This window comes from Talaromyces proteolyticus (assembly GCF_021365285.1).
Source record: "Talaromyces proteolyticus strain PMI_201 chromosome Unknown BGW36scaffold_2, whole genome shotgun sequence".
Classification (NCBI taxonomy): domain Eukaryota; kingdom Fungi; phylum Ascomycota; class Eurotiomycetes; order Eurotiales; family Trichocomaceae; genus Talaromyces; species Talaromyces proteolyticus.
Genome location: NW_025764278.1, coordinates 214,048 through 227,194, shown reverse-complemented (window position 1 = coordinate 227,194; position 13,147 = coordinate 214,048). Strand labels below are relative to the sequence as shown.

The window sequence follows — 13,147 nt, the reverse complement described above, 5'->3', positions numbered from 1 at the left end:
TCAGGCACCGTTGATACCCAAGTACATACTATTATTCACCACATCGATATCTCTTGGTAATTGCGGGTTAGGCGACTCTATGAAGAGCATGTGACAAGCTAGAATTGGCCGGCTTCTATATGTAACGGTCGTACAGCACATGATCATATCCTATCAAATCATCCTCTCGATCAACTTTGATACAACCACGAGCAGAGGTGACCTGTCAAGACGAATAAACGCGGTGTTAAAGATACTCCGTTATGGAATTGATTTATATTCGCTTTGTCAATACTCCAAAGTTACATTGACCCTTAGATTCAGATCAAATTCAACGGTAGCTAGAAATAGCTTGGCTTCCTGTCACATCTCTTCTAGGGAAAAATGCGTCGGATGCTGTGTTCGATTCCAAATGCTAACTAAAACACCAATCCGCCGCCGTCAACCACAATATCAGCTCCATTAATATAGCTTCCACCGATATCACTGCACAGTAACACAACTGGGCCGGTCAATTCCTCCGGTGAACCCATCCGGCGCATGGGGTTTCGCTCTGCCCATATTTGTCGCCATGGGGCCAAGCCATCGCCCTCATTCAACACCGTATCCATATACCCGGGGGAAATAGTGTTTACATGGATCCCGTAGCGCGTCCATTCCGCAGCCAGACTGTTCTTCATGTGTAGCAGTGCTGCTTTTGAGGTGTTGTAGGCAGCTTGTGGCTGAGGATAATTGACGCGGTGGCCGGAGATAGATGCAATGAAAATGATCTTACCGCCGTGGTTACTAGAGATCATTTCTCTTTCCAGTTTGTCAGCAACCATAAAGATATCAAACCTTGCCTTGCTTCTTGAGCAAATAGGATGTATACGAACCGTGCTACGGCCTGCGCGGCAATCCAACATCCAGTGGTATTAACGTCTATAATCTTCCGCCAGTGATCAACCGACTGTTCTACTGACGGCACACAGCCAACCATCCCTGCAAAGCAACACAGGATATTGAGCTCGCCCAGCTGCTGCTTTGCGGCCTGCACGGCAGCTATCACGCCCTTTTCATCTGTAACATCACATGCTTGGGTAATGATCTTTGCAGATGGAAAGTCTGCTTGTAGCGCCTTGACGACATCTTTGCCCTTTTCGATTGCATTTGGAAGATCGAATAAAGCCAGCCCAGACGCTCCATGCTCAAGTAATGCGCGAGCCGAGACAATGGCGAGCATTCCTGTACCGCCAGTCACTGACTTGTCAGCGAGACCCTACACGCTATTGGAGGTCGGGGCACGTTTGCGCCATACAAACAGCATTCCCATGAACCGTAAACCTCGCCGCAGCCCTTTCGGTCGGACTGCTTCTAGCTAGGTAAGGTTTGGGCGGAGGAGTCCGTGATGAACCACCTTCAAACTCGCCTAGCTGAATCCAGGGCATTTTGCCAATTACGTCAGGCACTGGAGGGAGCGGGAGATCTTTGTTTTCGTTGGAAGGCGCCATATTTGACCCTGAATACCGCTATATTCTGTTTGTCCGGGTAAATTATTTTTGAACAGGATGTAGCAACTTGTTGAATGGACCCAAGTACTGAGTATAACCGGGTAAGATGGCAAAAATCGACGATTTTTGCACTAAATAATAATAAAGTGACGCGAAAGTAATAATGCCCTAGTAACTCTATCCTCTCAGAACGATTAAATCCTATGCTCTGTTCAACATTGTGGCGGACACAAGCGTGGAGTAGAAGATCGGATGGCAGTGCGCCGATGCGGAGAGAACAACGACGATCTGGCAAGGCTGATTTCGATTGGATGATCTATCTAGAAAACTTAAAGACCAGCGCAAAATTTAAAGTCGGGGCATTATCAACTCTATTTGAATATGTTTGGTGCTGCAATGTAAGCATGTCATCAAGTATTACCAATATAATTTGACAATTTGCACGGAGCATTTGAAGAATGCGGGGTATGCATTCCCAGAGTCATAGTGTGTGACTCACATATAGTTTTGAATAAACCCATGCATTGCTTCATTTGTCACTATTTATAAGGATTCTATAATAGTGTCCGGACATTTCCAATGTGAATTGAAGGTGCCGTCCTCTAAAATTCTGTATCCACAAACCTCTGTAGGGCTGGTTAGTCACACTTCTCAAAGAATTCAATTCTTTCGAGTCTGTGCAGCATTCACTAAATCAAGAGCTGTGGCTTTTAGCTACTGCTGTTTAACCCTAGTTAACATTTTTAAAGGGATCAAACAATTAGACCAACTAATATGTGATAGATAACCAACCACAATTTGAAATAGAAAACAGTACATATTTCTTTTACGAATAAAGCTCTCATTTTACTCTCTTTCCTTAACTTGACAGAGTAACATATTTCACACCCCATCGGCCTTCCTTTGAATGGCCTTTTTTGGCATGAATTCATCCTGATATGCCTTGAAAAACTCTGGTGGCTTAAGTGGATGGCTACCAGTAACATCATGAAAGCAGTTGGTGGAGATATAATTCGTCTTTCCCTCTCTTACGAGAGAGTAGTATTCCAGCAAGTACTGCATTTCAGTCACATCATTATCCGTCTGAAAACGAAGGACTCGGCGGGCTTCGTTTCTGTCTATCCTTAACATGCTTCAACTCATGGGTGACTCCATATGGTGAACTTACTCCGATACATCGTCAAATTTCATCTCGACGCCTAAACAGTTACTGGCAATTTGTGCTAGCTCGTCGCCATTGAGAAGCATTGGTCCTCGTAAATTAGTAATTTTAATTCATACATAAGAACCAAGTCTTACCAGTCAGAGTCATGAGCTGACCCCGATGCTTGTCGCTAAACCCGTGCTTCCCCTTTCCAGTAAGGATATGAGCTGCTAATTGAGCGACGTCCTGGCCGTGTTAATTACAAACGGTAAAGCCAATGATTTAAAAGACTCACTGCCAACGCAACTGGGGGGAATTTATTCTTCGGTCCGATAGGAATTGGTATTAAACCCTCTTCTTGTGCTTGTGGTGCATACAGCAGTAGATTCTCGGCATAAAAACCAGGCCTAAAAAAAGCCGTTAGAATCATATAAAGCCATATTGATGCTGAGAGAAATAAAGTACCGAAGAATAACAGAAGAATAACCTGTTCTCGTAGTCTCATCTCCTTTCAACTTCATAAACATTGCCTCCAAATCCACAAATTCTCTCAGTCTCGGCTGCGCCTCCCTGTCGGCCACATCGCAACCTGCCGCACTCAAAAAACATACATTTTGAATATTCGCCCTCTTAGCAGCCTCAATGTACTCCATTGTGATATCTACCTTGCTCGCGTGGGCTGGTGGAATCAACATCAATGTGTCGGCTTTGGTGTTTTGAAGTATCTTGGCTGTATCCCGCATACGCCCAGGTATGTGCTGGGTTATGGTTGCACCAAGACTTTGGAGTTGTTGGCAGTATTGAGTAGTCGGATCGAGCACAAGAGCAGTAATTTGACCGATTTTATTCTTGAAAGGTGTTGTGGTAAGCAGTAATTTAGTGATGAGGTAGCCGGTGTTGCCGTCGGCTGAAGTGATGCAGATATTGCGAGACATTTGACTATTTGACAATCAATAAATACTATTAGAAAGAAATTGAGAAATTGATGAAAATTAATTTTCCCGGACATCTGTAATCTTTAATGAATGCTTAAGCAGCATGTGTGATGTCATGTTGACTTCCGGAAAGAAAATCCGCAAGCAGGAGTATAATTATCGTCAGTTAAACGAGATGATGTGAGAACACTTTTTAAGAAAAGAAATAATTGAATACTTAGTGTTATGGATAATTTGCACAATATCTTGAAGTGGATTCATATTAGAGATAAATTGAGGAAGATCTAATGAAACACAAACTAGAGAAAACAGGAAATCCATTCCACACAAAACATAAGAACATGGGTATTGTTTAAATACATGGTTCAGGGTAAAATACATATTCAATACGCGGAGATAATCAAAACAATGAAAATTATTCGACGATCAGATGCAAATCAACAGAAATAACGTCCGCAACGCTGCATAATCAGAATCTAACCTCAATAACCATAATCCGTCCCCAAAAGATCGAATGTCGAATGACCGACATAGTCTAAGCAAGTCCCATCAAACTAGCAAGTCCTCCCAACAGCCCAGTTACAGTAGAGAACATACTGAGGTCGGCCGCAGTGAGGGGTGTCGCAGCCACTGTTTCCGAACTAGATGTTGAAGTCGTGGATTTGAATGAGTCGTGCTTGATTGATGAAACCTTAGGGGTCGGAGATCGCGTAATCGCAGAAGAGGATGTAGAAGATGGGGTGGTGGAAGGGGTCTGAGAAGGGGAAAATGAAGGAGAGGGGGTGGAAGAGGGGGTGATGGAAGGGGACAGTGAGAGAGTTAGTATAGACTCGTCATGCATATTCAATGGCTGCGCAGCACCAACGTTGTTAGAAGCTGGAAATTCATATTCACGAGAGGAAAATGACATACTCGAGGGAGAGCGTTGACTGATACCAGTACAACCGCAAATAGAGCAAGTAGGAAAGACGGTGAGAAATGAGAATACATGATGGGCAGGCTGAAATTTATTTGTACAATCGATAGGGGAGAATATTTGAATGTTGTAGAGTGAGAGATTGGAAGGTGCAACTTGAGCTGGATGGATGTCTCATGTTTATATCCTCCCAGAACGAGGGAATTGTGTACTGATGTCATATGTCCATTAGTAACATTTTCCTCGTTGTGACAATGAAGAAAGCCAAGCAATTGATTGATACTCAAGTAAGTTAGGGTTTTGTATGGAATGCGGAGTGCAGTAGGATCGACATGTCATGTCCCCTTACCATAGCAATGAGGAATGTATACTGTCACTTTGCAAGTATTTCCTTTTTTGTAAACCTAAATTGCCTACTCTTAATGCCTAATGCACTCTAGCCCATGAAAGACACGAGAAAAGCATTGCTCTTCAAAAGCTGTTGTTGAAAACGTCTAGATGTCATCATTAATATCCAACAATGCCTTTTTACCGATACACTGATAGCGCTCGAGTGGGTTAAGGCATTGTTAATAAAAGCATAGACTGATTATTCCGTTTTAGGTGAATCTACGTTACTGATTGCCCAGGCAACTCATTTCTAATCATCTCGTCGTCAAGAACATTAACCGAGCGACAGAGCCGACATACACTGGCATAGTTTTTAATGGAATGTGGCGCAAGTCGCTATCCAGTTGACAGGAGGAATGTTCTTCGCGTGATTGAAATATTCCGACAAATTTTATTTCTTCGTTTTGACGTCTAACATATCTAAAAAGCCATCATTCCCTGGTTTTGAAATTTTGCGTACTCTATGAATGAACTGGTCAATAGCCATCCCTCTCCCTCAATAATTGCACCACATGCTCGTTTAGCCAGTATTCCTCCAACTTCGCCCTTTCCATATTGTTCGCCCCAGTAATTCTCCCTTTGCATTTTTCACTCCCACATGTACAATCGAACGGCTGGTCCATGTTCCACTCAGTAGAGGGGTAGAAGAATGTCACAGGCTCCTCGGTCTTCAACGGCCGATGATCCACCACGCGCACCTCCATTTTCTGCATGTCAAACACAACCGATGGGTCGCAGGAGTGATTGCAGTAGACCAAATCCGAGTTGAGTTCAATGTGCCTGGTGCGATTGAGCTGGACGGTTGTGTAGCGCTGGGCAGGGACGGTGCTGATGACGTCCTCCTCGATACGTGCGAATACGGCGCCGGCGGGGAGTGAGACGAGGGAGATTGCGCCGGAACCAAAGGGCTTGTCGCTGCGAATTACATGGAGGAGGTCGGGATGCGTTGGCGGGGGGTGGGATTTCCGTGGTGTTTGCGACGGCGCTTGAGGTTGAACGAGATCGGGCTCTGCGATTGGCGACATGCTGTGCTGATTAAATTGACGACGTCAATTGTAATTGAATAATGCTCTACTAGTGGCCTCTATATGTAGATATTGGTAGCTGGGAAAATAGGTTGATCAGGGTCTGGTCTACACGGATTGCTGGCGCTGTAAATAAATAAACAATATTTTTACTAACGATTTCCACGTGCAAACCTGCCAATAATTATTAGATCTAAAACTTCCGGATGCCTTCCGACACCGGACAATCAAATACACACACCGATTGACTGAAATATATTAAGCGTCCCTTCTTCCGAGGACCGAGACTTGCCGAGCTGAGAAAAGCTTTTCACGTTCTGCGTTTAGAAGACGTTGACTGGTAAATAGAAAATGGTATGCGCTGGGTTCAGAAAGCACGACGTCGATTGCACATGTATTTAATTCCATTACTAGATGATTGCCCGAGACTAGCTTCTATTCTAATGCGTCGGAGGCATCAAGTTTGCTGGTTCACGTCAAATCAAGATAGAAATGAGCATGGCCCATGTTGTTTCATTTCCGGCCATGCTTATTCGCGGAAAACGCAGGGTCTTGGCACAATTATTGCTTGTTAGATGAACCCGAGTGTGAGTATGAGCGAAAGTAAAACGGCGGGGCTAAGAAATAAGGGCCAAAACTGAAAATCACAACCCATATTACTGCAATAGTGACACGACAGCTCAGCTGCGTGAACCATGGTTTAAGTGATCGACGAATCATCACTTCTTAACCGTCATTAAAATCCAGCCTTTACGTCATGCTTCGCGGGCTGTGCCAGTGAACCGAATACGAGCTGTCTCGTTTTGCCCGTTCCCGGCGAAAATCCCTCAGAAAAAATGGCCTCAAATCACAGGAAAAGGGATACGGGTGCCCATTTAGCACCTCAGCTGGGCGCATGATCACTTATATAGATATCTGTATGTCGGGCTGTGCAGTTGCGAGCCTATATAAAGAACCTTCTCACCTGTTAACTAGCTAAGCTTTTATATTTTGCCCAACATTTTGAAACGTACTACAAATCAAATTCAATTGGAATTACATCGAACCTTCAAAGTATTCAACGTCAACTGGTACAGTGAGTCAATGAACTATTAGCAGGTTGCTAAACCTAATACGAGACAATACAGACCAGAATACTCAAATATTTATCAGCAGAAGACAGGTGTTGAATAGAAAATAAAATGCCCAAAGACAAGCAATCCGAGGACGATATGCTCTCTTGTTTCACCGACACCCATGGGATCATTACCACTACCATGAACGACGTGCCCGGCCACAGAGTCAAACAAGTCCTCGGCACCGTGTATGGTCTGACTGTGCGCTCACGTAACTGGGGTGCTGGGCTTGGTGGCGTGGCCCGGTCAATAGCCGGAGGGGAGATACGCGTGTTTACAAAGTTGCTGTATACAGCACGCAACGAGGCGGTTGAGCGGATGGTTGGAGAGTGCATGTCTAGAGGTGGAAATGCACTGGTAGCAATGCGCTTTGACGTTGTCGATATGGGTGGGTTCTCGCAAATATGTGCGTATGGCACTGCTTGCATTGTGGAGAAAGTTGATCAGGTTTGAAATACGGAACTTTAAAGATGTCTGTTCTTATTTCAAGAGTAGTTTCACATTTCCCTAGTCTATATGTTCATACAATATCCTCTTAGCGAGCTTTTATAGCAAATTCAACTTACGGTCAGCTTTGACAAGTGCAATATTGGGCGAACTGTGCCATCTACACGCCGTGATATTATATCAGTTTGCCAGGCCCTAAAACCTACTGTCGAACTTTAAACCACTATACCAAAAAGGGCGCAACCCTTATTTAGTAAGGATTCTAGTCGCATATTATTTCTGACACCTACTTACTCCCCACTCCCAACTTACTCTCCACGTGTCTCTTAATCGGCAGAGGCCCGATTGGCTGATTGTCTCTTTCGTGAACTCCTGCGAAGGGCAGTCTCACAGCAAACCGAGGGTAACCAACCCAGTGGAGCAGTTTACTGGTCTAGAATGCTAGCATCTTATTCTGCGGCGATAATTATAAGATCTTCTAGATGGCATACATGTACCGATTTCTTGCTATCCGGTCCAGAGCCGTTGTTTGGTTGATGATGTGCAAATGCGATATATTTGAAACTGACAAGTTCTTGCAATCCGGTACAGAGATATTTACTCAATACAGTGATAAGCCTACAACAGCGTCTTAAATCATCGAACACATCAAATGACTGGCAAAACTACTTTAAATGTTGCATATATATACAGTACATACCAGCCAATCAGAGCCAGCCAGGGCATCCACCAATCAGGATATACCCCCACCACCGTATTCAATGTTCTCTTTCGCTTCTTTTGTATCTTGATCACCTTCAAACCGCCTACATAAATCATAAATGATACCGACAGCCACAATGCCTAAAGAAAAATGAAAAATTCACAGCCTGAAAAAAGCCATACACAAAACCGCTTTCTCAACCTCCCCGTCGATATTCAGCTCAACATGATGCGGCATCTCTCCGACATCTACACACTCAAAGATCTCCTCAACGCTTTCCCAGAATTGTATCCGGTTTTCCAACCATATGCGCGCTCCATACTAAATTCCATTTTCTGGCAACCTCTGCGCTATGTGAATGATGACCGTGGTGTGGTGTATAGGTGGATGCTCAAGGAGTTGCAGTTGGAGCACCTTCTCGAGCAGCCTCCACAAATGCCTTCTGTTCACCAGGTACCAGCCTACGGTAGATACCGTGGTCGACTAGTTATCTGTGATGATAAAGAAGTTGATTAGCATCGCTTAATGACGTTGCTACCTCTAGTACTTTTCATTGGCAATGCCTACAATATTTCTGGATTCAGCAAACAATGAGCCATATAAACATTATCCTACTGTATGGACCCCGTCATAGTGGCAAATTATGACTTTTTGCCACTTTGAATGGAGATATTACCTCCTAGCTTTGTTCAAGGCTAGAATTGGTATGCGAGACCGACATTTTCTTCCTTTGAACGTATTTCTTTTCATTATGAAAGCAAAATCTCAGATACCCGATTTCAAAGTAATCCATGTATGGTCGCTGTTTCTACTTCTCTCTTTTGTTTCATTCTTTAACAAGATTTACTTGGTGTGGCCACTACAAATGACCTAAACTCAATTAATCTTGATTGAGATAGAATATCTTTGATATATCATACATCTTATAGCATATATCTTTTACTGATATCTGCTACAGAATTATTATTGAAAATTATGTTGATGGAAACAGTAATATATCAATTGATGAATAGGTAGGGTTGGTATTATATCGAATACAAGCCATAATCTGGGGTTTGAAAATTATACTTAATATAACATATGAACTCTCTATGACAATTAGTACATCAATTGATATGTACTTTGTTGATATAAATTTACTTATATTTATTCTTTCTGCCTAATCCTAGAAGACTATTGACGATAGGAAGTGTTTTGTTTCCTTTTACGGAAATTTCACTCTTCGACATCAATTCTCATACTAACCAGGCTACTAAGTAAGTTATTATTGATCCAATCCTTCAGAGAAGCATGGACTCTTACTATTAACTACATCTTAGTGCAATCACTAGCCAGAGATTTCGCCCTGAAGCACCTTTACTGAGACTTGCCCGACAGCTATCAATCTGGAAAGCATGTGGAGGGAAGGCCAAAGGTTGCTGGAGAAATGCCGTAGTTCAACAGAGCCTTACAGCCTCAAACGCTCGGTATTCAAGATTCCTCACACATTACAAGCCTTAGACTTCATGGATGGTATCCAACGCGATGTTCGTTTTCTCTCCCTGTTTGTTTCTATGATCGATGAAAAGTACGTTTGCTTTCAATATCCGACTTTCGCCTGGCTACTAAGCCTGCTGACCAATATAGATGCTTTTTGTACTGCCAGTATAACATGCGAATATTTTGGGACGCCCAATCAGTTACTTGACAAGCTTTAAAAATACTACTAGCTGCACAGCTACTGAAAACATTTGACCTCAGGGAACCTATATTGGATAATGAGAAGCACTGTTTACACAGAAAGAATTTCAACTGGTGGGGTGTGGATTATGAATGAATAGATGACACTGGGTACGTTGGATGGAGCTCAGTAAATTGTACTGAACTACATGTTGAGATTCGGGATCTTCCCAGCCAAATAGTGGAATTAGGAGCCGGCCACCTACACGAGCTTCTCGCAATGCTCGCTCTTAAATATTGTTGACATTCTATTCTGTACAGATAGTTGATTTATGCCACTGAGCCCTATTCATTTTGTCAGGGTTCACTTTCTAGGAAATAAAATTCAAGGAAATGTGTGAACAGCTATTGTATGGCTATCTTGTTTGTGTATATTGTCGTATTAGGTTGTATCCATGCAGATAATGCCACCGCCAATTTCATTGTGCACGTGAAACTGGAGTTTGTTCTAGAAACTTTATGCAAACGGACATTGAAGTTATTGACACTATATTATTGTGCATTGAATCCTGTGCAGCAATCAAACGACTGCCACATTCATCACATGTAAAATAGTCACCATGGAAATAATAACCTTATGTCAAGATCTCATTTATTGGTTACTCCCCACTCTTGTTGGTTTATAGCTATCTCTTAATATTTTCTAGAAATTTGCCTCCTTGGCCATTTCAGTTCCCACAACATTGGAACTAAAAAATGGTATCAGTGATCCAGCAACTGAATGAGATATTGGAGAGAGGGCAATACATTGGAGAAATTGAAGAAGTACGAAGAAATTCTATTATTTTCGTCCTAGGTCTCTAACATTTATTTTTCCAATCTAGAATGATTTCAAAGATCAGCTTCAAGGTGCTTTTCACAACAAGCTTGGTCATTATTACCAACTGTACCTTTTTGCAATCACCTATGTCCACACAACACAGGAGATGCACTGGACAGTCCCACTCTTGAGGTTCTTCTCTGCCTTTGCTGAGGAGAGATCCAAAATCCGATTTATTTCGTCGAGGAAAATGGTGCTCTACGGAATTAGAAATACAGCGTTCGATATTCCGCGCCGGCGCGGAATAATTGAATACATGTCCGATGTTTTGCAAAACGTTGAGTCTCTTACCACCCATTATCCCGGACACGAATCCTTCTACGACCCTGGGGCGTATAGGCGAATACATACTCTCAGGTTAAAAGGTGGTGTATTTGAAGGCATGACTGGAGAGCCCAGGGCCGTTCTCGCCGTTTTTCGCATAATTTTAGCTGCTGAACTTTTTGTGCGAATAAACCCCGGGGAGAATGATGACTTACTGAAAGACCTCATAAAAGCGTGGTGGTGGAACGAAGGAGAGTTCGGGGAAAACTATCCACTTTATCTGGGGAAGTACTCAATTGCGAATTCATTACATTACCCCGGGGTTTTTGGAAAGCTACTGGACAACCTGGGACATCTCCATGCTGACAAAAAGGGTCGTTCTCGTGAAGATCCACGATTGATTTTGTAAGAGTTTGACCGGTTTCTTTTTCCCTGTGTTTTATTTTACGTCTAACTTCAGTCAATCACAATGCTCTTTCTAAAACCTTCATTCTTGTTAGACCTTATCTTGTTCGCCAAAATCAAACACGGCCATGGTTAGAATTTGGCAGAGGGTACGTCAATTTTATAAGCCGGAGAGATCATCGCAGAAGGCGCAGTTCTGCTAGCCTCTTTCCAAAACAATTTCGGTTTCCTCTTGATTTCGATATGCCATCCAACTTTAATCCAGCCCTAATAGCTACCCAGAAGGTCGATCCAGGTCCTGGATCTGCTTCCCAAGCTGGTGACGCAAAAATTAATACTTCTGGCCAAGTAGTTCCTGAAATTTTCGATCACTCTATGATGGATTATCCAGCAACCATCCCTGAGCAGTCTAATGAAGCTGCTCCATATCATAATACAGTAGCAGACACGGTATCTTGTCTAGCAACTGGAAAAGGATTAGAACGTCTGCCAGTAAAGCCAAACACATTCACCGTTCCAGACTGGAGTGATAGTGAATCGTCGAACGAAGGCGCCGCTCCTCCTCCTCCACTTCCCCCCTCTACTACCACGTCTGTTTCTCTCCCAGAAGAGACTACTGCTACTGTTTCCAACAATCCTCTAGCTCCCTCCGCCGAGAATGTTAGGATGACCTTTACTGGAGGTGCCTCTGCAGATGTATCTGTAATTGGTGAGGTCCCAGGTGCAGCAGAAGAGCTTTCTGGAGTCATTTCTGCGGGGAATTTCGGGGAATTGCCGTCGCCATCTGCACAAAAAAGGGATATGCTTGCAGCTTTCCAGGAGGCTCTCGCCTTTGGCTCTCGCTTGAGCAGAATAGAAGAAGAACCCCCTGAAGATAGCGCTCAAAAATTTCCCCACGGCGACTCTGTTCAAGTAAAACACGCAACCTCTAAAAAACGAGACGAAAAAGCCGTGCGGTTTCTCATGGAGGATTCCATTACGGAAAAAGACTTTATTTCGCACCTTTCAAATCCACCTGTGGAAGCCCGTGGTACGGAACGACTCGGTTTTTTGACAGCCTATACAGAGTTGGCTAATAAATTCGAAGAAATCGAAGAAACATACACAATAAACCAACCAGAAGCCTCCCATTCCAGCTCAACTCTTTCCTCTCCACCAACAGACTTGGATACTCCTATTATTCCTCAACCTCTACCTCCACCTCCAACCGTACATCGTCGAAGCGGGCGAGAACGACGAGCTCCAGAGAGATACGATGCCGACCACGAGCCCATTCAGGTGAAAAGAAAGATCAAATCTGACAGAGCGCCTAAGAATAAGGCCATACCCAACCCCAAACCCACAGTAAAGAAACACGAAAGAAGCCCGATTCGGAAGAAGAAACCTACAAAGAAAGGATGTGGTGCTCGACGATCAGCACCCAAATCTAAATCTATTCCTCAACAGACTGTTTCTGTGAGCAGTAGGGGAAGGGTGCGGCTACCCACTGTGAGGTATACTCCTTGAAGTGATTTGTGTAGTACATGTACCCAGGAAATTTTGTGGCTCTGTTTTTTTTTTTTTCTCCTGTCGATATTTGTGTTAAAATTTTCATAAATCTATCGAATATCGTTAATAGAAGTACGTTTTTCTGTGAATCGAGATTTAAATAAAATGGAATTTCGGATTGATTCTGCTTTGAATTCAAACGTATAAATGTAATGGCAACATCTTTACTTAAGGCATCTGTGAATCCTAACGATCAATCTCTAATCTAAGCGAGTATTAACAGCCGGTGCCTCCACAACCGATATTG

The 13,147-nt window shown here is 43.2% G+C and overlaps 8 protein-coding genes across 8 annotated transcripts; 4 read left to right on the top strand and 4 right to left on the bottom strand.

The window, feature by feature from the left end:
• Positions 1 to 398: 398 nt before the first annotated feature.
• On the bottom strand, positions 399 to 1,469 carry BGW36DRAFT_422679 (oxidoreductase; the record flags this gene model as incomplete). The annotated part of the gene is made up of 3 exons (XM_046219740.1): positions 399 to 780; positions 855 to 1,218; positions 1,277 to 1,469. 3 exons carry the CDS (start codon positions 1,467 to 1,469, stop codon positions 399 to 401), a joined length of 939 nt encoding a protein of 312 aa, XP_046076123.1.
• Positions 1,470 to 2,351: 882 nt separating this feature from the next.
• On the bottom strand, positions 2,352 to 3,548 carry BGW36DRAFT_288911 (uncharacterized protein; the record flags this gene model as incomplete). Its single annotated transcript, XM_046210618.1, has 5 exons — positions 2,352 to 2,583; positions 2,638 to 2,722; positions 2,769 to 2,859; positions 2,909 to 3,020; positions 3,079 to 3,548. The coding sequence occupies 5 exons, from the start codon at positions 3,546 to 3,548 to the stop codon at positions 2,352 to 2,354; spliced, it is 990 nt and encodes a 329-aa protein (XP_046076122.1).
• A 321-nt stretch (positions 3,549 to 3,869) lies between these two features.
• BGW36DRAFT_82953 (uncharacterized protein) lies at positions 3,870 to 4,589 on the bottom strand. Its single transcript, XM_046222621.1, has 2 exons — positions 4,461 to 4,589; positions 3,870 to 4,398 (listed from the first exon to the last, which is right to left on the bottom strand). Exons 1-2 carry the CDS (start codon positions 4,536 to 4,538, stop codon positions 4,084 to 4,086), a joined length of 393 nt encoding a protein of 130 aa, XP_046076121.1. The 5' UTR covers positions 4,539 to 4,589; the 3' UTR covers positions 3,870 to 4,083.
• Positions 4,590 to 5,157: 568 nt separating this feature from the next.
• BGW36DRAFT_368820 (uncharacterized protein) lies at positions 5,158 to 5,958 on the bottom strand. The gene has a single exon (XM_046215031.1). It carries the CDS (start codon positions 5,877 to 5,879, stop codon positions 5,331 to 5,333), a length of 549 nt encoding a protein of 182 aa, XP_046076120.1. The 5' UTR covers positions 5,880 to 5,958; the 3' UTR covers positions 5,158 to 5,330.
• A 1,102-nt stretch (positions 5,959 to 7,060) lies between these two features.
• BGW36DRAFT_288720 (UPF0145 domain protein) lies at positions 7,061 to 7,447 on the top strand (the record flags this gene model as incomplete). Its single annotated transcript, XM_046210604.1, has 1 exon — positions 7,061 to 7,447. The coding sequence occupies one exon, from the start codon at positions 7,061 to 7,063 to the stop codon at positions 7,445 to 7,447; it is 387 nt and encodes a 128-aa protein (XP_046076119.1).
• Positions 7,448 to 8,233: 786 nt separating this feature from the next.
• Positions 8,234 to 8,889, top strand: BGW36DRAFT_82855 (uncharacterized protein). The gene has a single exon (XM_046222620.1). The coding sequence runs from the start codon at positions 8,295 to 8,297 to the stop codon at positions 8,658 to 8,660; it is 366 nt and encodes a 121-aa protein (XP_046076118.1). The 5' UTR covers positions 8,234 to 8,294; the 3' UTR covers positions 8,661 to 8,889.
• Positions 8,890 to 10,559: 1,670 nt separating this feature from the next.
• On the top strand, positions 10,560 to 11,356 carry BGW36DRAFT_422673 (uncharacterized protein; the record flags this gene model as incomplete). The annotated part of the gene is made up of 2 exons (XM_046219739.1): positions 10,560 to 10,628; positions 10,688 to 11,356. The coding sequence occupies 2 exons, from the start codon at positions 10,560 to 10,562 to the stop codon at positions 11,354 to 11,356; spliced, it is 738 nt and encodes a 245-aa protein (XP_046076117.1).
• A 239-nt stretch (positions 11,357 to 11,595) lies between these two features.
• BGW36DRAFT_443104 (uncharacterized protein) lies at positions 11,596 to 13,016 on the top strand (the record flags this gene model as incomplete). Its single annotated transcript, XM_046221601.1, has 1 exon — positions 11,596 to 13,016. One exon carries the CDS (start codon positions 11,596 to 11,598, stop codon positions 12,856 to 12,858), a length of 1,263 nt encoding a protein of 420 aa, XP_046076116.1. The 3' UTR covers positions 12,859 to 13,016.
• Positions 13,017 to 13,147: the final 131 nt, after the last annotated feature.